General features: G+C 45.6%; 3 protein-coding genes across 3 annotated transcripts in view; 1 reads left to right on the top strand and 2 right to left on the bottom strand.

Annotated features, from left to right (window-relative positions):
- The window catches only part of UBE3B (ubiquitin protein ligase E3B), a 48640-nt gene extending 40047 nt beyond the window's left edge, over positions 1 to 8593 (bottom strand). Inside the window, exon 1 of the mRNA XM_066603864.1 lies at positions 8488 to 8593. The gene's annotated coding sequence lies outside the window, so the exon portion shown is untranslated. The remainder of the gene's footprint in view (positions 1 to 8487) is intronic.
- Positions 8594 to 8911: 318 nt separating this feature from the next.
- KCTD10 (potassium channel tetramerization domain containing 10) lies at positions 8912 to 17353 on the top strand. The gene is made up of 7 exons (XM_066603863.1): positions 8912 to 8929; positions 11028 to 11241; positions 12448 to 12617; positions 14117 to 14203; positions 14683 to 14735; positions 15522 to 15717; positions 15975 to 17353. The coding sequence occupies exons 1-7, from the start codon at positions 8927 to 8929 to the stop codon at positions 16191 to 16193; spliced, it is 942 nt and encodes a 313-aa protein (XP_066459960.1). The 5' UTR covers positions 8912 to 8926; the 3' UTR covers positions 16194 to 17353.
- A 3898-nt stretch (positions 17354 to 21251) lies between these two features.
- Positions 21252 to 25190, bottom strand: part of MYO1H (myosin IH) — a 57276-nt gene continuing 53337 nt past the window's right edge. The window contains exons 29-31 of the mRNA XM_066601968.1: positions 24982 to 25079; positions 23681 to 23777; positions 21252 to 21351 (exon numbers count right to left, since the gene is read on the bottom strand). Of these exons, the coding sequence (XP_066458065.1) occupies positions 21328 to 21351; positions 23681 to 23777; positions 24982 to 25079 (219 nt within the window). The 3' untranslated portion in view covers positions 21252 to 21327. The remainder of the gene's footprint in view (positions 21352 to 23680; positions 23778 to 24981; positions 25080 to 25190) is intronic.

The following is a 25190-nucleotide window of genomic DNA, read 5'->3' as shown; positions in this document are numbered from 1 at the left end:
GCAAATCCTGAGGGAATGCGACAAATAGGAAACAGCCACCAGAGATCCTGAAGGATCTGCTTTGGGTGGGCGCTGTGTCCTCCAATCAACGTGATAAGAATTTACTTTAAGTACAAAAATCTTATTCTCTCGTTGGTGTCATTGGGGAACGCAGCAAAGATTTTGGAACATTCCTGAGCAGTCCCTAGGGTGGGAAAATATCTGTATACATGTGGTCAGATTACCACTGCTTGCAGCACATTGCGACCAAGCGAGGCATCAGCTGAAGCAAAAGTGTGTACCTTGTGAAATTTGGAAAAATGTGTGCAGAGGCCCATAAAGAGCCCTTGCACACCTGTAAGGCCAACGCCCCATGGCGAACTGCACAAGAGCTACCCAGTGTCCGAATGGTATGGGCTGTAATCCGGAAGGGGGGTGGGGGGTAAGGGGTGCCCTATCTTTAACGCAATATGCCTTGATGATGGCAGACCGGATCCACAGGGATATGGTGATCTTTGAGACCGCCAGCCCATGCCTCGGACCCTCTAGGACAGTGTTGGCGAACCTATGGCACGCGTGCCGGAGAGGGCACGCCGAGCCCTTTCTTCCGGCACGCGTGCTGTTCACTCGTATCACCCGCTCCTCCGCACTGCAGCTCAATAGGAGAGCTTCCTCCCCTGTCAGAAGTATAGGCGGGCAGTTCAAATCCAGAGCTGACGGCAGCCTGAGGTGAAGGAGATTGCCGGCACACACTGTTATCTAGCAGCTCCTCGCCCCCTCCCCTCCGCACAGCAGCCCTGTCAGAAGGAAGGCGGGCAATTGAAATGTGGAGCCGACGGCAGCCTGCACTCAAAGTGATTGCCCTGTGAGCAGAGCTTGTGTGCAGCAGTAAGAAAAACCTGGACGGAGGTTAAAAGGAAGACGCTAGCTGCCTGAGTAATGGAAGATAACAGCACTTACTGCAAAGATAAGGGCATCATTAGTAGAAGTTCCTGTAAAAAAACACTTAAATGTACAGAAGCTTGTGGAAGAAAGTAACTCGCAGAAGGGTTTCACTACTAAACACCTCTCAGCTCACCAACTGCCTGCTGCACACATGAACACGGGCGGATTTGCATTATGGAATCCGAAGCGGGCGTCCGCCTCTGGACTCCACAGCAAATACTGCGCAGACACGCTGTGGAAAAATCACTTTTCCAAGTCCACAAGTGCAAATCAATTGCGACTTTTCGCTCGTGGATGGAAAATCCGCACACGGCGGATTTGCATTGCGGAGTCCACAGTGGGCATCCACCTCCGGACTCCACAGAAAATACTGCTCATAGCATGCTAGGGAAATACATGGTTTCACTTCCATGAGCAGAAATTGATTGCGATTTTCTGCTCGCAGAGGAGAAATCGCAACATGCAGCACGGACGGCTTCCATTAAAGTCAATGGAAGCAGTTTGTCCTGCGGCCATTTCACAGTCATGATTGCAGAATGGCCGGAGGACCCGTGTCAACGCGGCATAATCTGTACTGCGCATACGTGCTGGCTGACACATCCGCAATACAGATTATGAAGAATCCAGATAGGTACGCGGAGGTCACTGGCCAGGCACAGGGTTGGATTCCGCTGCGGGATCTGACCCAGCTGTGTGCAGGCGTCTGAAAGGTCACATTTAACCCCTTAATGACAATCCCTTTTTATTCCATTTTTGTTTTTTCCTCCCCCCTTATTTATCCATCGACGTCGCTGTATGAGGGCTTGTTTTTTTGCAGCACGAGTTGTATTTTTCAATGGTGCTATTTAACGCACCATATAATGTACTGAAAAACTTAAAAAAAATTCTAAGTGGAGTAAAATGAAAAAAAAAACAACTACATTCCACCATTCTTCAGTGCGTCTTGATTCTACGGTGCACAAACTGCAACAAAAATGACCTGTTAACTTTATACTACGGATCAGTACAATTACTACAATACCAAACTTATAGTTTATTTTTTCTGTACTACTTTAATTTTTTTTCAAAGTCATCTAATTTTTAAAAATTATTTTCTGCTGCCATCTTCTGCGCGCAATAGCTTTGTAATTTTTCCATCAACATAGTTGTGTGAGGGCTCATTTTTTGCAACATGTCCTGTAGTTTATTTTGGTATCATTCTGGAATACAGAGGACTTTTTGATCGTTTCTTATTGCATTTTTTCTGAGAGACAGGGTCACTGAAAAAGTGCATTTCTGGCATTCTTTTTTTTTTTTTTTCAGACAATGTTCACCATGCGGGGTAAATCTTGTGCTACTTTGATAGACCAGACTTTTACGGATGATACCAAATATCAATTTTTGTTTTATGATTTAGATTTTTTTTATTATACATAAGGCAAAAGGGGGGCGATTTTAAACTTTTCTGATTAATTTTTTTTTTACAATTAATAAAACTTTATTGATCTTACTTGTACTTTTTTTTTAGCCCCCCTGGGGGACCACAACTAGCGATGCTTTGATCGCTCCTGGAGTATGATGTAATGCCATAGCATTTCATCATACTGCGATCTGACAGGCAGCCTATCAAGCCATCTCACACGGGAGGTTGCTGTACGGGACCCCCAAACATCGTTTGCGGAAATTTTGCGGAAAAAGTTGCTGCTGATTGCAGCTATTGCCCGTGGGTGTCAGCTGTAGTAAACAGCTTTCACCCACGCTGTATGAAGTGAGGTCGCCCCGCATGACCTAAATGTACGTTATATAGCGGGAAGGCGTTAATAAGCGAACTGTAAACATACAGGTAGGGTTCATACAGAGTGGTATTCTGCAACATTTGCAGTATTGGCAAAGTGGACGAGATTTTGAAAATCTCGTCCACAAGCTGCTGAAATAACCCGGACAAAACATGTGCGAAACTGCCTTGTGGTGCGGAATTTAATCCGCGACCTGTCAATTTTATCGCTGTCTTTGTTGCAAAGTTCACCCCCCTCAATGACGGCTCACACCCACTTGCTTTTTTTTAACGCTGCGATATCGCTGTGATAGTCAATGGGTCTTTCTAATGTTAAGAACGCATCGCAAGTTTGCGCTTTGCAATTTTTGTGCGATGCATTTTTAACATTAGAAAGTCCCATTGACAATCACGTTAAAAAAAAATAGTGATATCGCAACATTAAAAAAAATCGCAAGTGGGTGTGGGCCCTAAGCCTACCTTATCTCTGCCTACACAACTGAGTTGAAGACCAGAGTAGGCCATTTAGGGTGAAAACAGATGGCCGTATGCGCAACTACGCTCACCAGCACGGGGCGCAGTTGCGCCTGAATGAGGGCATTTCTTCCCCTTTGCTGGCATTCACACTCTGCACCAGAGCGCAGGAGTTTAAAAAAAAAAACTGTGGGAAAATAGGTGTTTCCGATCTTCCCCGCACAATCTATTTACTACAGAGCAGGGCTAATCTTTTCTCGGCCATAGTATTAAAGGGCAAGTAAAGAACTAGTTAAAACAAAACCACTGAAATCCATTGGCTTCAGTGGGTTTTTTTGTCCCGTTATACGGCCGTGATTATTACAGCAGCATAAGGGGGAAACCACATTCGCCTAAAAACTAACCCTAAGGGTAAAGCAGATGGCCATATGTGCAACTATGCTTGCCACTACAGAGCATAGTTGCGCATGAACCATTTTTTTAAAATCAGGCCATTCAAACTCCTCTGAAGCCGCCCTTCCGGTTACATTGCCGTATTGGCACTTTGCAATAAATAAGTCGGTGTTGGGTTGCAAATTGGGCACTCGGTCTCTAAAAGGTTCGCCATCACTGCTCTAGGATCACGAAGAGAGCATCACAGCAATGGAAAAGAATGTTTCCACCAAATATATGCACAAAGCAACAACCAAATCAAGTTTGTGAAGGGAACATTCCCTCAGGTGAGAAAATGAAAAACTATCTCCTCGTTAATGTGAACCGCTGAGACCATCTTCACCAGAAAGAGGAGGGAATGGGAGGTAACACCACCTTGTCCCAGTGGACGATGATGAATGGAGGCTTGGAGGACAACGTCGCCAGTTCAGAAAACCTCTGAATGGAGGTAACGGCCCCCAAGAAAGCCACCTTCTAGGACAAGAGATGACTGGAAATGCTAAGCATGGGTTTAAAGGGATAAAATTGTAATGCATCCAATACCAAATTTAGATCCTAAGCAGCCAAAGGATGACGGTATGGGGGGCACTCCACGTGCCATCGCCTGCAGAAGAGTTCATACTGTAGACTTTAAGGCCAAGGTACATTGGAATAGGATAGTCAGTGCAGATACCTGTCCCTTAAGCAAGCTAAGCCTCATGCCCATGTCCAGGCCTTCCTGAAGAAAAACACAATTTGGGAAAGAAACGCATGAGGTGAAGCTACCGCTGATCACACCAAAGAATAAAAAACCTTCCAAATATGATGATAAATTCCTGAGGATGGTGGTTTCCTGGCTTTCAGCATGGTCTGTATGAATTGATCCACAAATCCCCAAAGCCTTAGCACTGCGGTCTCAAATTCCATGCCATTAAATGAAGAGTGGGCGAACTCGGGGGGAAGAGGGGAACCTGTGAGAGTTGATCATCTCTGAGACGAAGGTACCAGGTTACGTCTGTGAGAAGGGCGGCCAGATTGGAGATCATGACTGTAGCAGTCAATCCGGAGCAATCGGGATCACTGGGAGACCCTCCAGCTTGATCTTCTTGAGTAGGCGGGAAATTAGGTGAAACAGCAAAAAGACATATGTGAACGTGAACTAGCTTCAGGGTATGACCAATGCATCCACCATTAAGGCCCGTGGATCCTGAGCTCTGCACATGAATCCAGGAAGTTTGTGATTGAATCTGGATGCCATCAAGTCCACGTTTGGCTGTCCCCATCTGGAGCAAAGGTTGAATACCTTGGGGTGCAATGCCCATCCTCCTGGATCACCTGTTTCTCTGCTGAGAAAATTGTCGACCCAATTGCCCACCCCTGGTATGTGAACCACTGACAGAACCGGAACATGAGCTTCCGCTCATGTCGGAATTTTGGTAGTTAAAGGGGAAGGAGGGAGTCTGAAGCGGAAGAAGCGATCTTGAGGCAAAGAGGAAAACTCGATTGCAAAGCCTCTGGAAATGACCTGGCATACCCAGGTAACTCAGATGTGAGGGAGTCAATTGTCCCTGAAAAGAGACACAGCTCCCCACCCTGGAGGCTTGGAGTGGGGACCGCCCTTCATGCAAGAGAGGACTAGGCAGAGACAAGCTTAACCATTTGAAGACAAAGGTGCATGGCTTCTTCTTATGGTCCCGAGAGGTATTTTTGGTGTCTGAGGGACGAGGGCTGGGGCAGCAAAAGGAACAAAAACTAGTTCTCTTTTCTGCAGTTAGCTGGAAGTTCAATCAATTCTGAGAAAGCTGTGAGCTTTTACCTGCCATGGCCTTGAAGATAATCTGGTCCAGCTTGCTGCCAAACAAGCGGAAACCAACAAAAGGGAAGTGGGTGAGGAACTTCGTGGATGCCGCATCAGCAGACCAACACTTCTGCCACAGGGTCCTTCGGGTGGCTATTGATGCCGCCAAAGAGTATGCCAGGAGTCTGGCCACATCCTAGGAGGCATCGCAAATGTGCTTTCCCGCATGGGCAATTTGTAAAGCGATGTCAGCTTGTTCTTCTGGTGGGCTACTGGAAAGAATACCACGATGCAACAGCATAGCCCCCTACTGACACAAGCAGAAGCAAAATGGGATGAAGTGTCAAGCTTGGTGTTTCAAAGAAGGCTTTGGCAAGCGATTCCATTTTCTTATCAAGCGACTCCTGAAAGAATGAGGCAACTGCTATGAAAAGGGTAGTGTGCGTTGCCAACCGGGGTCCACAGATGGAGAAGACAACAATTGTTTAACTTGTCCAGAAAAGGTTATATAACGCTTTGGTTTGGTGAAATGTTTGGCATGGTTCACTCCCTGGCAAGGACCTTTTACAATTTCAGAATGAAAGCGAAAAACTTTGGGGAAACGCTTTGGGCGGCCTCTGTAGACTTGAGGCCAGAACCTAAGTTAGGAACAGCAGAATGTGGCGCTGGCCACGTGAGTGCAGCCCCAGCTTCCTGTTCTCCTGGGCTTGGCCATTTTCTTCACCAACATGTCGATATCCTGCATGTGCAGCTTCCCTACAGCACCCAGCAGCTGAACAGTTTCTTCTTCTCTTCCACCTGTACAAATGTTGGACTTTGCAGCTTCTCTTCTTGGGCCAGCGTTTGACCCGATAACATCTGCCTTGTGGAGGGCCCAGTTACCAGGATATCTGCACCAGCAGACTGGTGAGGAAAATGACACCACCCAGGAGCGAAGAGGGCAGGAATCTGGGGAGGCTCCCAATGAGCAGAGTGAGGGAGAGCGTGAAGGACAGAGATTGCAGGGGGAGAGAGGAGAGAAGCTGATTGGTCCGTGGCTTCCCAAGCCTGCCGGCAGAGGTGTGGCTTCTGTAGACCTAAAGCCAGGGCCTAAATTAGGAATACGACTTGGCAGAACGTACAGCTGGCCATGTGAGTGCAGCTCTAAGTCACATCCTGGTGAAGTGAGGAAGAGATGTCTGAGGAGCGATGAGGGGAAAAACAAGATCCCCTTAATCAGATGTCTCTGCCAGCAGAGAGAGCAGGCAGAGATCCAAGAGAACCTGGGACCCCAGGTTGGTCAAGATATGCAGTATTGGTGGGGGATGGGATGAAGGTAATGGTCACACACAAACTCCCTCCTTCCCCTATAGGCCCCTGCCCGGGCATCTGGAAGAAGGGAGGTGAGGTCCAGAAAGAGACCTACTGAGTCTCGGAATAGTCACCTTACCAAAAAAGACCTGGAGCAGGCGGAAATCCAGCAAAGTGCCCTCCTAAACTCACCTCCCCTTGGTGGGGGAGAGCGCTGCATTCTACGGACGGAACCCTGTCGCTAGCACAGTTGAGTTAAAGCTCGACTGTGCTACCTTTTCTTCTGGAGGCAGGGGAGTCGACTTAGGGGTTAACACTATCTGTCCTCCCTCCTCCGTGGGGAAACAGGGCGATCTATTGCCAACTCTGTATCCCCGACCTCAACAAGAAAAAACAACAAACTAAAATAAAACAACACAAGCCCTGCAGGGCAGGAGATCTTCCTCCTTCGGACACTAGCTTGGTGTCTGTAGGAGGAGTGAACACTTTCTTGCCTAGTGTCCGCCTCTTGTGCAGCAGCTGTACCCCGAGGTCTTTGCCGTGCCCCCCAATAACACGGACGAGAAACTGAGTTATGCTATGGGGCCTCTGAGTTCTGTGTACGCCCCTGACTATAGTGAGTAGCCTTGAACCATCCGCACATAATTAGGAAGGCATCAGCGGCCAATGCCCCAATATGCGGGGTGTCTGTGGCTGGCGGCTCATTACAGAGCCACCGCCTGCTGGCATACAATACAGGTGGCATTGGTGGCTGGCACCGCAGTGGTGCAGAGTGCTAAGGCAGCAGAAATGCAGTCCTAAGCTCTTGCTCACGACCTGAAGGTTGCGGGGTCAATCTCCACATGTTTCAGGTAGCCGTCTCAAGGTTGACTCAGCCTTCCATCCTTCCGAGGTCGGTAAAATAAGTACCCAGCTTGTCTGATTTTGGTGCGTAATACACCCATATGTGTAGAATACGCATGTCACGGGCATACTTGCTGCGTACAGCATATTACGCCTGTACTACTCAATAAGCCAACCTCTGCTTGTATGAGGGAGCCCTAAGGCCGGGCTCACATGGCGGTAAGTGTAAACCGTGGGTCCCGCAGCGTTTTACATGGTTTTTACAGCTGTGGAGCCGGCTTTATTGCTCCGTATGGTGGTGAAATAGTACTGCCCATGACCGTGTGCTCACGCAGGCGGTCATGTGTAGTACACCGTTTTTTTGTTGTTGTTTATATTTCCTGCGCCGTCACTTAGTGATGACATGTATACCCGCCGCCCACTATACGCAATACCTGTTTATGGGAGCGTGTGTATATATGCACCCATAGAGAACAATGGGCTCTATCTCGCATTTATATGCACCAAAATAGAACATGCGTATTTTTTTGCGCTCTCTCATTACGCAATTCTGACACAGTAATGTGCGTGAAATCACGTAAGGCAATGTTATTGATTGCTTGCGAGTTACTGTGTATCACACGGGCGTACAGCGCCCACATAATACGCGGTACACATATAGGAGCAGCGACAGACAGCTGTCAGTTTATCCATACGCAGGTGAATGATGGACATAACATCGTATGCCGCGATCATCCGCACGCCCCTTTTACCCCGGCCGCTATTTCTGGGTGGCAATATCTGAATATATGTCGCCCCGTGGAATAGTATGGTGTGTTGAATATGGTCCGTATATATCACCCTACACAGACTGTTCATATAGGGTGTATCTATATACAGGGGGCACACAGAGTAAATCTGCCTACTGATAAGTCTATCCATAGTGTATCCAGCATACACAGGACACTACTCGGTCAGTAAGGGGTTACTGGTACCAGGATGGGGGGGGTCTGACCTTTATGGGCAAACCAGCTCCTCAGCTCCCCAAACAAGAGCCGCTCCCGGCTGCAGTCGGGAACCAGTCTTCTTCAGGCGGAGTGTTATTACCGGTGCACTTACTAAGGGCGGAAGTACGTAGACAACTGGCAAGCAGCTGCGCAGACATGCCAGCGCCATCATTGATGAGGGCAGCCTATAGTCCGCCTCATGGCTGCGACTTATTACATGTCCCCGACTACTGCCGGGTACTGGGTGTGGCTCGTGTTGTGTGGCGCTGTACACTCTGCTTATAGAACATACGAGCAAACATGATTTCCACGGCGAACATGGCGGCGGCGGGGCTGTGTGTGCGGGGGGCGGGCTCAGGCACCGGAAGTGCGTCAGAGCGGGGCGGAAGTGTCTGCTGGGGTTGGGCGGTGCCCGTTTCTTGGCCTGAGGGAAGTTTATCGGGGTTGATGGTGAGTAGAGGGGTTCCTCGCATCTGTAGGTGTATACGGTGGTAGGAGCGCCGGATTATCAGGCGGTGTACGATAGGTGAGCGCCCGCACACTCCGGTGCCGCCGCCAGACTGTATGAGGGTGCCTCTCCTGTCGGTAACCTCTATGGAGCCTCCACTGGCTGATAACAGAGAACAATAGAAGGGCGCAGCAGCTAGAGACCAGACAGTGTGTTTAGGGTTGGCGCGAGGGCTTACTTATCCAAGTGTGCCACCTAAAATGCCTGCCAGTCCTGCCCCCTGCGGCGGGCGCTGCAGTATTGGTGGTCTTCGCCCCTCTGTGACTTACTCGACACTTGCTAAAGTATCTAAAATGTTTGAGGCTTTTAATCATCAGATTAATGGCGGGGCGCTGTTATACGGCGCGGAGCGGGCGAGCCTCAGCGGGCAGCCCGTCTGTTAATGACTGAAGGGTTTGGCGCATCCCCTGCCGGCTGTAAGACCGTATCACTCAGGCCTCCCTCTTGGATTTCACAACATTTTAACGCCTTTGCCGCCAGCGAATGTGACGAGCGTTGTGGGGATCATCCGCTTCTGAGCGTACATATGATGCCGCGTGGCCACAACTGTGTGCGGTCTAGGCCATCCTCTGGGAACGGGCCGGTAGCGGGACGTGAAACTGCACAATATCGCACACGCGGTGTCGCCACGGAGACCAGACGTTTTCTGTCAAAACCGCCTCCCATCACTTCTGTGAAGTAGCGATCCCCCGGCGCGGCTGTCAGCCATGTTGGAGGATCGGCAAGTGTTTCCCATTGTATTTAATGGGAAACCCCACCTCGCCCTCGCGGGCGTATAGCGGGCCGAGCGATGGTTAACTGTCCCAGTAAGAACAATGGAGGACTGCGCAGAGAGAACCGGACGAGATTTTTTTCTCCAAAAGGATGGGGTTCATTTTCATGCGACATTTGTGCGTCTCGCAACACACAAGTCTGGCGCGATCTTCTCCGCCGTGGGGGCTGCTCACATCTCGTTACTGATTCCGCCCGCGGGTCCCGTCGTGGTGAAGATCCGGACACAGAGCCCGTCCAGGGGTTCTATCTTGGACATCGCAGACAGCGGCTTTAGTAGGTTTACGCTGTTCTGTGACTAAGAGGAGCGCTGGCTGCCATGTTTTTCTTTCCAGCACAGAATGGTACAAAACATGAACATAAACCTGCCAATACAGACATCTGTTGGTCTCCGCTTCAGCGGGGGTTTTTATGATGACCGAGATGGGTTCCGGTTCCGGGATGTTAAATGTCCACCGTGACGGGACCCCCAGGCGGAGGCGGACAGGATGGGAACGGACCCCTAGGGCTCCCATCGGCATTCTTTTATCCGTTAACACGTCCATTTATTTATTTTTCCTTTTGAAACTTCTTTTCCGTTTGCATCAGGCGATCGTTAGGATCAGTTTTTGTGTTTTTTTGTTTTTTTTTTAAATTGAAATGTAGTTTTCCAGCGGCTCGTACGCGGCTGCGTTAGGCGGAACTCGGATGGAATACCTCAGTCTGTGTCCGTCCACCGCAGAGTACAATGTTGTTAAAAAGGAAATCCACCCATCGATTCGCACTTCGTTTATTTGTATGGGGAAAAAAAACCTACAAGTTAGGGTTTTTTTTGTTTTTTGCTTGGTTTCCGTTTTTTTACGGCACTGAAGCAAACCAAAACAATAAGTCCCATTGAAAGCAATGTGGATTTTACCGCATCCGGTATCTTTCTGTTCTTGATGTGAAGCTTCGTAGTGGACGGGTCGGGCGATTTGTCCTACAGGCAGCTGGGCGTCTCTCCAGTAGAACCGGTACCCCCACCACTTGGCATCAAGGGGTTAATGTACATAATACAACACGGCAGGACTGTCTGATGACATCGCCATCTGTACGTCCTATCAGAGCCCGGCGTCTGCTGTGTCTTCCCATGCGTTGGTGCCCCCTGGCGGCAGTGTAACCCCCTTACTAGGCTGGTAGCTGTCATGTAGGGCCTTATTATACCTGTAAGGGAGACGTCTGCTGACCGCGGCCATCGCCTGGCTCCATAGAACTATCACTGTATACACCTCATCTTTGGTTCTGTTCCAGGAAGAAATGTCGGGAGAGAGTGTGGTGAGCTCTGTGGTGCCCGCAGCAACGACCCGCACCACCTCCTACAAGTGTGCCAGCACCAGCTCCAAGTATGTGAAGCTTAATGTGGGGGGTGCCTTGTATTACACCACCATGCAGACCCTCACCAAGCAGGACACCATGCTGAAGGCCATGTTCAGCGGGAGGATGGAAGTGCTGACGGATAGTGAGGGTAAGAGGCGGATCTCATGCTAATCACTTATGAAACATACTGTGTTTCCCTGATAAAAAAGCCCTACCCTGATATTCAGGGGGTGGGGGGAGGGGCTTAAAATAGAAGCCCTCCCTGAAAATAAGCCCTAGCTACACTACATGTTAAAAAAAATACTCGCCTAGCAGCCAGCGTTCGGGTCCCTCGTGCTGATTTCTGTCACTGATGCAGGCTGCCGTGTCCTTCAGCACGCCAACAGAGCACTTCTTCCTGGTAGCGGGGCTCCAGCAAGCTTAATGCCCTGTTTGGTTAATCAAGCACCACATCAGCCAATGAGAGCCGGTGCTCAATTAACCAATCACAGTCATTCAATAAATGGCTGTGATTGGTTAATTGAGCGCCGGCTCTCATTGGTTAATCGAGCGCTTGCTGTTCACACGTGTAGAATGATGAGACAGGCAGATCACCGCTGAGAATCGCTCACTTCTCGCTCGATGCTCCACGCTCTGTTACATGCGGAGCATTTAGGCATAATGTGAAGTCAGCGAACCAGTGATAATTTCCATGTAGGCTGAAACTGAGTGACAAACGAGCTAAACAAATGGTGCCGATGATTTCACGTTTAGATGGAATGATCATGCATTTTCATTCGTTTGAACAAATTTTGCGCAACAATCGTTACGTGTAAACGGGTCATTAGTTAAACAAAAGTACATTTTTTATTTCACCAAGAGACTCTAAAGTTCCTGCACCTCTTGTAGATATGACATCTTTATGTTAGACATTAAGATGTATCGTATCCACAAGAGGTGTTTGTTGCTATTCCTGAGTCACATGATGCCTGCCTGCATATTTTGTATTTCAGCCGCACTTCAGTAGCGGTGAGCGATTCCAGCGACCTCATTGGTTGTTGGATACACCCCCCCCCCTTTGGAGATGTGCAGGAGTGGGCGGCCCGTTAAATAAGCAGCAGCAGGGCCGTAGGAGGGCTGGAAACTAACCCTAACCCCCCGCGGGTCTCATGAAGTAGTACTCGTGCACATCTGCAAAGGGGTGTGTGTACCCAACAACCAATGAGGTCGCTGGAATCGCTCACCGCTACTGAAGTGCGGCTGAAATGCAATATATGCTTCCTGCCTTCATACGGCCATGGTGGCTTCTAGTCCTTCACACTGTGGGATTGTTATCTACAGTACTTTTATTCAATCACCTTTCTGTTCTATTAAGGTTGGATTCTTATAGACCGGTGTGGGAAACACTTTGGGACCATATTAAACTACCTGAGAGATGGGGCTGTCCCACTTCCAGAAACACGAAGAGAAATTGAAGAACTCTTGGCAGAAGCAAAGTATTATTTGGTGCAGGGGCTGGCGGATGAATGTCAGGCGTCTCTCCAGGTAGGATTTCCTGAAGAGTGATGGCTTTGCACCCTATGATGAGGTGATTGGGGTTCATGTTCTGGCACAAGAGGTAATATGAGTGGAGATTGTTTGGGGCAGGATATCCCTAAAGCCCATGCCCTCTGATAAAGCCGTAATGTACGTTGAAACAAGCCAGGGGGGCTTAGCGGACTATTTTAACGGCATCTATTGACCTGCAGCAATGGTCCATGAAATGATAGATGTAGGAACTATGTTTTTAACTTACCCTTCACATTGATAACCAACCATAATAAAAGTTACGTTTTTAGGGCCAATAGGTCTAATGGACGACTTATAAGAAGTACATATATCTAATGTAAATATGTAGAAGGAAGGCACACAGTGATTTCATTTGCATATGAAGGATTCTATTTTATGATATTACGAATATATTAGGCTTTTAAAAACACTGGAATGTGGGATAACCCCTTTAAAGAGATTGGCTGGTTATAAACCATTGATGGCCTAACTGAATTCTGCAGGAAGCAGACAGCTCTATTTCTACTGCAGTGGCCAAGCTTGATATTGCTGGCTAAATTCCCGTTCATTTCAGTAGAAACTTGCAATACCAAGCCAAGTTACTACAGTAAGAACAGAGCTAAATTCCTACTGAAATTAATGTAAACTTAGCCTGCAATACCAAGCTTGGCCACTGTAGTGGAAAAGGAGCTGTCTGCTTCCTGTAGAAATCAGCACAGTGCACAAGAATGCCGGCCTGGCAAACAGCCGACCAGCAGGGTCCCAGGCATCAGACTATTGAGGATAGGATATCCATAGTTGGCAACCCCTTTAGGAGCTAATACAGGTGTGGCTGCAGACAACTGCAATATCCCACCTCCTCGACATTACACTAGCCGCTGTCCCGGAAGCTGAGCTATGAGGAGCTGTTTGCTGAAGCCTTTCCACTGGAGTTGCTGTCCAAACCCCTGTGCGTATGATACGGAGGAGTATGGTGGGGGTGAAAAGGGTCCTAACTAGAGATGAGCAAGCATACTCGCTAAGACAAACTACTTGAGCGAGTAGTGCCTTATTCGAGTACCTGCCTACTCGTCTCTACAGATTCGGCTGCTGGCGGGGAGGAACGGAGGGGAAATCTCTCTTACTCTCCTCCTCCCCCTTGCTCACTCCCGCAACTCACCGCTCACCCGCGCCGGCAGCCGATTCTTTAGAGACGAGCGGGCAGGTACTAGACTAAGGCACTACTCACTCATCTCTAGTCCTAACTGTAGTTATATCTGAATTTTTTGAGGTAGATTTTAAAATAGGGATCCTCTATCTGTAAGCTTAATGGACTGGACAAACCTTTGATAAAAGTTCAAAAAGAAGCTGCAACATGAAAACGATTTTATTTATGTTTGTGTTTTTCTGTACCGTAGGCATGAATTTATTTCATATTTTCATAGTCTTGATTCCTAAAGTAAGACAAGTCATGTGACCACACGGGGATAATCCTCTAATGTGCTCTTATTCAACAGAATAAAGATGTGTATGAACCTTTCTGCAAAGTTCCAGTCATTACATCATCAAAAGAGGAGCAGAAGTTGATAGCGACGTCTAATAAGGTCAGAAACACAAGGATGCTGTTTGATACTATGTATCTGCCTGTCTAAGAAAAACATCTTGCCTAAGGGCTAATGCAGAAGTAATGCGTGAATACGTGGCCCCGCCAGCGTGTCATGTGCTGTACTGCGCATGCGCGCCAGCCCTCCATGCAGGACGCGTACGGAGGATCCGGAGTGGTAAGTATGGTGGTCTTTGGAGGCGCCATGGCGGACTCCGCTGCGATATTCCTCTTGCGGAGTCCGTTACGGCCGTGGGCATGAGCCCTTAATCGGCTTCTTATTACATCGTTTGTGATCATTTATAAACTACATCACATAATAGCGCTGTCACAAAACGTACATTAGTGAGTAGCTTACGGCCTTTTCAGCACGTGAACCAAATAGATACGTATTTCATTGCTAACCTATGAATGATACAAAGCATTTGGCTGCCGAGGATGTTGGTAATCTCTGAGATGTGATTGTTTTCCTTCTTGCAGCCTGCAGTCAAGTTACTTTACAACAGAAGCAATAACAAGTATTCCTATACCAGGTAGGATCCTTCATGTACTCTACATACATGTTCTTAAAGGGGTTCTAAACTTCTTATAACTAGTGCTCTTTCATGTTTCTCTATGGTTACGTCCACACAGGACAGAAATGCTGTGGATTTTCTGTCCATATCCATGTCCTATCTTGTGCGTGCTCTTGCATTTTAACCCCCACCCCCATTGTTTTTGATGGGGCCCGCTGGTGGCAGCATCGCATCATGTGCAAAGTGCACAAGATGCAATATGAGGTCTCCGACTGGGAGATCCTAGGGGATTTCACGTGGAACCCTTCAACCGTGTGAAGTTACCCTAAGTTCTGAGTCCTTTAAGGGCTAATGCCAACAGCCGGTTCTATTGAACCTAATAACTCAATGTTCGCGCTGCAGATTTCCGCAACGTGAAATAAACAGCGGCATGTTCTAAATGCCAAAGGAATACACACGTCCAGCTTCCATTATAGTCAATGGAAGCCGGCCGTCACGCTATACTTCTGCTGTAGCACAGCGGAAGTATAGCATGAATACACACACCGCCGGCCGCGTCAAGCGGGGCTTGACCAGCGGATCTGGGAGGGGAGGCGAGTATGGGGTCTTTGGAGAGGGGGTGCCATGACGGACTTCACTGCGGTATTCTGCCTGCTGAGCCAGTCATGGCCGTGGGCATGGGGCCTTAATCAGTATATTTTTGAAAAGCCGTTTCCAGCATGCCAGAAACGTTCTGTGCCCTTGTTTTATTACAACTCGAGCTGTTTTGCAGGATTTCTAATGATACTTTTTTTTTTTTTCCAGTAACTCTGATGACAACATGCTCAAGAACATCGAGCTGTTCGACAAGTTGTCTTTAAGGTTTAACGGAAGGGTTTTGTTCATCAAAGATGTGATTGGTGATGAAATCTGCTGTTGGTCATTCTATGGCCAGGGTCGAAAAATTGCAGAGGTGTGCTGTACATCCATTGTGTATGCTACTGAAAAGAAGCAAACTAAGGTAGGCTGATGTGCTAACCTGTAACACTTTATAGCTTTTCTTTGAAGGGGGTTTCCACTAGAGGGGATAATTGTTTTTTTTTTTCCCCTAATGAACTGACCGGTTAGAGTGCTACAACTTTCTAAAATCTGGCATTTCAAAAACTGGTCACTGCACTGAAATCTTAAGTATTGCGGTTTCCAGTTTGTGCAGTGCAGCAATGTCTGTCAATGTTTAGTGTGGTACACTGACCATGTTAATTGTTTTTGGTCATTTAGGTTGAGTTTCCAGAGGCAAGAATCTATGAAGAGACTCTTAACATTTTACTATATGAAGCACAGGATGGCCGGGGACCAGACAATGCTCTGCTGGAGGCCACAGGAGGCGCTGCTGGACGCTCTCATCACCTTGATGATGATGATGAGCGGGATCGCATTGAAAGAGTAAGACGGATTCACATCAAACGACCAGATGACAGGGCTCATCTTCACCAGTAGGACTTGTCCACCTTGACTATGATTGCTCCGTCCACAATACAAACCTGTCTGCTCCGGTTCACATCCGAATCCACATGGGAAAAGGCCCATTTTTAATGGTTGAGGTGGTTGTAAATGACACAGGCCTATGGGTTTGGGTCCAGCCTCATGTGTTAAACTTTCTGTGACTTATTTATATCCTTTGAAGGGACAGGGACCTAACTTGAGTGAGGTTTTTTTTTTTTTTTTTTACTGTATGTATGGATTTCCCCAGCCCTAAAGCAACCGCTGGTTGTAGAAGTGTCAACTTGCCAGCCAAGTGCTGACGTATGATGTGGGAAGTGAAGGTGAAGTTGTGTCCAGATGGACTAAATATATTGCCTTAACGCATTGCTTCATATTCTGTGGTACACATTGTCCGTATACTGTATGTAGGCCAGGAACACATTCTGTACTTCCGCTCAGTGCAATTAATTCCATTAGAAATCTTGGAGGTAACTTGTATGTATTGGTTTGCATTCAGCTACTGCCGCATCATAACTTCTGAGCTCTTCTTAGAGCGGTTCTATCGCCTCTCCTAATGTCCGTTTAATTCGATATTTGTATTCCTCATAAAACAATTATGGCTCATGTTTTCTAAGAACTCAAGCCGTTCCTCTCTTACTCCTCCTGGAAATGTACAACTAAACTGACAACTGTGCGTTACCATTCCCCTTTTCAAAGGGGATATGTCCCTATAGTCTCATACTGGCTACTCTGACTTCAGTGTTACACTGTGTGTATGGACCCCCCCCACCCTCCCCTCACTTCCATCTAGTAACGCCCTGTTGTCAATCCAGGAGAAATGGCAGAGTCTAAGAAAGTGGGTCCTGTAATTTTTTTCGTGGGAAATACTTATTTGCTAATACAAATGTGAGAAAAGGGTCCTTTTTTTTAGGTCGGCGTGAATGTTAATGGATATCAGTTATGTTATTTCGTTTATAGACACTTACTGCTCTACACGTTCCAAACGGGAAATGATCCTCATCACCCAGACGAGCAATGCACCTTCAAGTGTTTTTATGTCAGGATTAATATTCTATATATTTTTCTTTGTTTTACGTAGCATTAGTTTCTTATATGTATAAAATAATTTATATTGTCCCTACTCCCCAATAAACACAAATATGGCCGCTTTTGAATCTTTGTTTGTTCTATTCATATGGTGGGATATGCATCGTCTACCTCGTACCTATAGCATCCGCTTCTGCTTTGTTTTCCCTCCATGTCGGCAGGAGCTGTTGTATATAAGCGGGGTGCGTGCCTTGCCTAAAACTGTTAAGATACAACTGCGTTCTGCTTATGAGTAACATGCCATGAAGCTATATACTGGTACTATGTATGACCAGTCACCTGTTGGGCACTGTAGTTCCACCTTGGTGACCTATGATATTTACCTTTACATTCTCCAGACAACAAGTATTAAATATATATACACACATACATACATTTTTGCAAGCAAAAAAATAAGTGAACCCTGAACTCTTGCATCGATTACTATTTAGTTTGAGATTGATGGTTCAAGTGACAATTATAGAAAAACTAATAACACTGACGGTAGTACAATTTTATTTTTTATTTTTTTTTATTTATTTTTTTTAATTGAGCATATAAAGTAAATCACTACAGTGCAGAGCGAAAAAGTAAGTGAACCTCCTGTTTCAATTCTCCAAGAGTTAATCGGAAAAAGTAAGTTTCACAGTTACTTTGCCCATTAAATGGAACTATAAACTACAGTGATTAGGAGCCAAAGGATGTATTTTTTTGTTTTTTACTCGCCGGCTCCCCGGTATTTGCGTGATCTGTCAAGGAAGATCACATGCAGTCTGAAAACCTGCCTCTCTTCAGGCTTCTGGGAGAGCTTACGCAGTGGGCTGAAGAGTCACATTTTCAGACCATGTGCAACAGAGCAGGGAGTAGTTGAGTACATCCCCTGACTCCCCGTCTGCTCCAGAAACGGCATCATAACTTAGTTTTAAGGTGGTGACGGGTTCCCTTTAAATGAAGGCACACAAAGCCTGGTTACTTACAAATCTGTCCTTAAGAAGTATTGGTTACTGTGAACCATGCTGTGGGGCAGATAGAAAAGGCCATAATAATTCTAAAGGCTTGGATATGTGTTTTCCATTTTTTTTCCTTTCTATTTGGGTGTACATCAATCCATGGTTAGACCAATTCACAAAAGGTGAAAATTCAAGACTGCTACTACCCTCCCTAGGAATAGGTGCCATGTAAAGAGCACAATAGGCAATACTGAAAGAGCCTTAGGATAACAGCAAAAGGCGAATAGAAGACCAAAAGCTGCAAAAACCTCTATTATGCATCCACTATTCTGGTACATTCTTATGGTTTGGAAACGTTGTGGGTTTGTTGTCATTTACATTACAAGCACAATGGATGGGGTTTTAAAAAATCCTGTCCAGGCACTGCAGAAAAAAATTAGCAGTGTAAATTGACTTGCACGGTGAATTTTAAATCCACAGCATGTCAATTTCTGCTGCAGATTCTCACCAGTGACTTCACCCCTTTGACTGAAAGGTTGAAATCTGCACCAAAATGCGAGTCCAAATACGCACCATTTGCGGCAGATTTACTGCTGTGGAAAACTAACAGGAAATGTTTCAGATGTGTGAACATACCCTTAGGAAAACATTGAACAAAAACAGTGTTCATGGAAAGACCGCACAAAGGATGCTGCTATTGTCGCAGGACGTGGAGTAATGCAGCAAAACAACGACCCAAGGAACACAAGAAAATAACTAATGAATGGTTGAAAAGATTTGAGTTAAGGAGTGGCCATGTCAGTTCTGAGACCTTAAAGAGGTTGTCCCACGAAAGCAAGTGGGGTTATACACTTCTGTATGGCCATATTAATGCACTTTGTAATATACATCGTGCATTAAATATGAGCCATACAGAAGTTATACACTTACCCCCTCTGGTGCTGGCGTCCCCGTCTCCATGGCGACGATCAAACTTCTCTGGTCACAGGAACATTCGCGCTTGCGCACAGAGGATTCTTCTCCTGGATGGTCCGGGCTCATGAGCTGCGTCCTGGCTCCTCCCCCTTCTCAGCGTCATCACGTAGCCCCGCCCCTGTCACATGGTGCCGATCAGCCAATGAGGTGGCTGGAATCGGCAGTGGAGCACAGACAGCAGAAGAACATCCACAGTGCACCATGGGAGAAGACCCGTGGTGCACTGTGGGAGAAGACCAGCGGCAGCCATCTTGGACAGAAGATTTTTTTTTTTAAGTTGCTGAACGGGGATTCAGGTAAGGGAATTTTTTTTTTTTAATAACACATGGCAGTGGTTTTCCTTTACAGGTACTGGGCAAAAAAATTTTTTTATCTTTCGGCGCGGGACAACCCCTTTAACTTTGTTGTGCTGGTGTAGCAGGCCCTGAGGAGGACTGTGTGCATTCAAGGCATTCCAGAAATATCGATAAACTGAAAAACATTTGCAGGGAGGAAAGGTCCAAAAATGGTCTTCAGTTTTGTAAAAATATTCTCAGCTACAGAAAACTGAGGGCGTGATTGCTGCTAAAGGGAATCTACAAGCTGTTAAACTGAAACTTCTCACTTTTTTTCCTCTTTGCACTGTCAATGTATACTCCGATATGAAGAGCACAGCTGTTTGTGTGTTATTAGTTGAAATTGTGTTTTTTATAGTAATCAATGCAGAAAATAAAATAATTCCAAGGATTCGGTTACTATTTTGCACCTGTCTTTGCCTGCATATATGTATCACCTTCTAACACTGTAAAGTTCATGTTGCCATTTATAAACCTGCCTGACAAAGGACATAGTACAAAGCAGTTATTTCAGCTGCATGCCAATACTGCATTGTGTCTAGTGGAATCGGGACGCTGAAGGACATCCATAATAATCTGCCACTACTTGCTAATTCCTTTACATATTATCTTGTGTGTTGAAGATATGTTGAATTACATAATTATTTATTCAAGGACCTGTGTAATAACACATTGTTAGAGATGAGTGAGCATACTGGCTAAGGGCAATTACTCGAGCGAGCATTGTCCTTAGCGAGTACCTGCCCGCTTGGAAGAAAAGATTTGGGTGCTGGCGGGGAGAGCGGGGGGAATGGAGGGGAGATCTTGCGCGCCGCTCACTCCTCACCTATCACCAGTGTCGGCAGCCGAATCTTTTCTCCCGAGCGGGCAGGTACTCGCTAAGGGCAATGCTCGCTCGAGTAATTGCTCTTAGCGAGTATGCTCGCTCATCTCTACACATTGTGTTCATTTTGCTGCTTCTTCTGAAAAAGATCCCATGCCCCGATATAGTATTGGATAGCATAAAAGTTTGCCGATTATTTTTCCACTGATGTTCCCTAAAAGCATCTGAACTGTAGGACAATTCTTGAGAAGTTCCCTGTGGAAAATTTTACCTTAGACCAGCGAACAGAAATGATGTGACCCAATGGAACAGGAAAGTGGTTTTTTTTTTTATTTTAAACTGACAGTTGTACTTAAAGGCCTGTGTCACATGAGCGTATGCGTATTTGCTAGAAAGCTATTGCATATTAGCATGCGCAACAGCGACTTACTGCTATTTTTGCGTGCACAAAAAAAACGCAACAATGCTCTCCGCCATTGAAACAGCCAATGAGTTTTGAGTTCCAGATGTTCTTTCCCAGCACAAATGCACAGAAAAAAAAAGCAGGTTCCATATTTTGCTGCGTAACGAATTGCGCGCACAAAATAAGCGCACGTGAATGAATCAATGAGTTCTATTTTCTTCGCGTTGCGCACAAATACAGTTGTGTGACACAGGCCTAAGAAGCCAGAAGATGCTCAATACTGACTGCATGGAATACACAGCACATGGTGGAGGGTTTATGAAAACGGTCTACAAGGAAAGCTCTATGTTGCACATGGCAGCCAACCACGGCGCAGCCTTTATTTCCCGGTGCTCTTGGACAGTGTGAGCTGCACTGTGATTGGTTGCCGTGGGCAGTAAAGGGTTTTCACAAGTCTGTCCTTCAAACTGCACGGCTCCCATCAGCGAGGAATGTAACAGGTAACGTCTCTCATCTAGCTGCTGGATGCACGGCCCCAGTACTGTCAGGTTTAATCCACAGATTAGGCTGATCTTCGTTAGGATTTTAATTTCGGTGTTGCCTGAAATAGACCAAATGTCAGTAACAGCTTAGTATGCCAGGCTACTTAAGGAAATGGTAAGTTTTAAAAATGATCATGAAAGAGTTCCAGAGGGGCCTGGATGAGCGATACAATATTATGTTATTAATGACTTCAGAAGGGTCGGTGATCCGAGGATTATTCCAATCGTCAGATTGAAGCCAGGAAGGAATTTTTTTTCTCTTAAATGGGGAAAATTGGCTTCTACCTCATTGGGATTTTTTTTTGCCTTCTTCTGGATCAACATTGGGGGCTAATAGGCTGAACTGTATAGACATGCCTTTTTTCAGCCTTACATACTATGGTCATACAGAATAGGTAATTACTTGGTTTCTTGTAATGTTAAAGGGATTATCCCCTTTGCATATGCTCTATTAGGGCACATGGACTTCGGTGAGGGTGGTCCTTTGGAGCCATTGTGGATATCCACTAACCAGCAGTAGATTGGAGCTGTGTTACATGGACGACCATTCACTTAAATGATCTGCATGTGATGCTGCACTTTTTCTGTAGTTGACACTGCCAAGGAGGAAATGATCATCTGGTGGCCCGGGGTCTCAAGAGTCAACAATGTGGTGATCAGCTGATCCCCACAACAGCTCTCCTATTAAAGGAGCTGTCTGCAATGTGACAACCCCTTTTGAAGTCTCAATTAGACTTTTATGTGAATTTAGCGTGTAGTGTCTTGTACACAGTGCTTTAGTAGGCAACATTAGTCTATCATGTAGTCAGGAAAGCGGTGCAGCCATCTTTGTTTCTCCAGGACCGGAGGGTAGCATGAATGTCTTCACAACTTCCTCAGACTCACATGTCCACTGCCTTGGAGTAACAGAAGATTCTGCCCGGTCTTCAGAGCTTCACAACCAAGATATTAGCACCTCAAAAATATTTTATCTACTTTTTCCTCAAGTCTACAAAAATCCTTTTCCATGCCCTTATCATATTATGCCTTGACTACTCCAAAATTCTCTGTGGCCTTTTTTTCTAACATTCTTACACCCCTCCAATCTATCCTAAACCTGTGGCCCAGGAAATCGGCAAGAGCGATATCGGGCCAAGAAACTTTGGCCTGATATAGCACTTTGCGAATGTGCAATTTTTGCCACAAGAGGTCATGTTTTTGCTTGAAATTCACATTTTGCACGTGAAATGATAGTGACAGCTTCCCACTGCCTTCAATGGGAAAAATCGCATTGCAGTCCCATGCCATGTCTTTCAAAGGTCCCATTGGAAACAATGGGCGATGAGTTCCGAGCGAGTGCCCACATATAGAACATGCTGTGATTTTTTTTTTCTCGATAGTGTGACTATTCAAAGGAGCGGATTTCATATACACACAAGTTTTGCGTGCATTGCACAAAACTCAGGTGATCTCGTTTGTGTGAAGAAGCACTAAGTTATAGTACAGACTGTAATTCAGGATCAGTGTAAGATAGCAGTAAAGCAATATGCTGTAAAACTTACTTTTATGTATATTTGGCTCTGAGCACACTTGCTAAACCGAAACCATAATGGATCCATTATTACAGATACTACCGCGGGGGAAAGAATAGCATTACATGCAGTAATAGTCATTCTGTATAACGTGCCAGGACAACTGAAGGAGCCTCTGCCTTATGGTACCTGTAGAGTGAGCTGGGCGTTGGTACCAGTGCCCAAATGCTTACTTGTTGATCCAGGATTACGTTAGACTAGAATGGGAGGAGCAACGTTTCTTTTGTCTGAGGGCCACACTGTCACATTATTCTAAGTCAAGGGGCCATAATTCCATTTTTCTGTTCCAAAAACAGAAGAGACAGACGGAGAGAAAGCCCTAACGCGGATGTGAACGAGCCGTAAATCCGGCCTTGTATCACAATATTTAGGTTCATTTTGATCCACTTATCCATAGAAAAGTTTGTGACTATTTTTGAGGAGCTTTGCTTGAACTCTCTGATATACTGTGTTTCCCCAAAAATAAGACAGTGTCTTATATTAATTTTTATTCAAAAAGGTTTAACTTTTTTACATGTATAGCTGCCTGGACACTATTTAAATTGACTTTTTTAATTAACTGTTAGCAGGGCTTAATTTTGGAGTAGGGCTTATATTTCAAGCATCCTCAAAAAGCCTGAAAAATCATTATGCATCCTCAAAAATTCTGGAAAATCATGCTATGTCTTATCTTCAGGGTATGTCTTATTTTCAGGGAAACAGGGTAGATCACATTCCAAACTCTTATGAGGATAGAGATAAGGGTCAGGGGCATTTTCTAAAGTTTGTGTAAACCAGTATTGTTTTGTAAAACCCGATAATGAGCAGTGTATCTTACCACAGTGAGGTGCCCATTCTTGGCCTTGTACACCTGGGAATCTGCTGCTGTTGTGAAGTCGATGAATCCACTCTTGCTTTGAAAGTGATATTTGATGCTAAGAATTTAAAAGAAATAATGCATTATTCTAGTATCCATTTTTTATTCTAAGGCAACAGACAGGATGTGAATTATGAAAGGGGTCAATGTGACAAACCAGGACTAACTTCAACCTTTTACCTAAACCCCTTTAATTACCTAGCTAATCTTTGATCAAACAATAGGTCAGTAACATTTTTAAAGGGAGTCTTGACTCAGATTGATATATAGTTTTATGGGTAAATATTCAGTGTAGCTTGTATTTTATTATTTCTGCACATTCTGAGCTGTGCAGTCCAATGGGTGGAGCTATCAGTGATTGGCAGCCTTCTCTGCATGTACAGTCATACACAGCTGCCAATCACTGATAGGACCCATGTGCATGACAAAGACCCCAGCGGGGTTGAAACGTCGCACATGTTTTTATATCTTTGGAAGCAATAAAGCAGCAGCCATCCGGATGCATTGACTCTTTTACAAAGTCGTGGCTATGCTGCTTGTTCTCTTTACTACATGAACTTTTCTTTGGATCCTGGGAGCCGTTCCTGCCTTCAAGCTGTGCAGGCCTTATGTACCTCACACTGATAGTGCTACTCTCGTGGAGGGCTGCTGTATTTTCCATATTGAAATCACTGATAGCTCCGCCCATTGGACTGTTCAGCTCAGAATGTGCAGAGAGATAAATGAATAAAATACAAGTTAGGCCTTATTCACACAAGCGTACATACGCAGCTATTTAATCGCGTCAAAAGAATTGCCCGAAAATCGCGACCATTTGAAGCATTCGACTTCAATGTATTTATTCAGATGGATGATTTTTGGGCACAACGGGAAAAATAGCACTAAGGCAACTGAATCATTAATGCAGCGGGGGGCCAGCAGGCTTTATTACCGTGTTTCCCTGAAAATAAGACAGTGTCTTATATTCATTTTTCTTCAAAAAGGTTTAACTTTTTTACATGTATAAAGTATTAATTTTGGAGTAGGGCTTATATTTCAAGCATCATCAAAAAGCCTGAAAAATCATTTTGCATCCTCAAAAATTCTGGAAAATCATGCTATGTCTTATTTTCAGGGTATCTCTTCTTTTCAGGGAAACAGGGTATTACTTAGTAAAGGAACTGTATATTTCCAACTAACGACTTGTATTAGAGTCAACAGGTCTTAGAACTAATTAAACCCAGCAGCTTCCGCTTAGGACAGACAGTAGGTATACAGTTTACCCTTGTTTGCAGATCTTGAAAATATCTTGCTTAGAAGCCAGCATGCAGAGCTTGGTGGCTGCCTCAAAGATATGGTCACATTGTAATATAACATCGCCCTGCATGAATGACATTGAAGAATAGGTCAGTTGTTTCTCCATAACGAATTTAGAAGAAAATATTGCTGAGTTGCAGATCCTTTTGTGAACAATTTATACAATTGTGTAAAA

The sequence above is a fragment of the Eleutherodactylus coqui genome, chromosome 5, assembly GCF_035609145.1.
Source record: "Eleutherodactylus coqui strain aEleCoq1 chromosome 5, aEleCoq1.hap1, whole genome shotgun sequence".
Lineage (NCBI taxonomy): Eukaryota > Metazoa > Chordata > Amphibia > Anura > Eleutherodactylidae > Eleutherodactylus > Eleutherodactylus coqui.
Note: the sequence above shows the minus strand (reverse complement) of the source record. Positions and strands in the feature narration are given on the sequence as shown.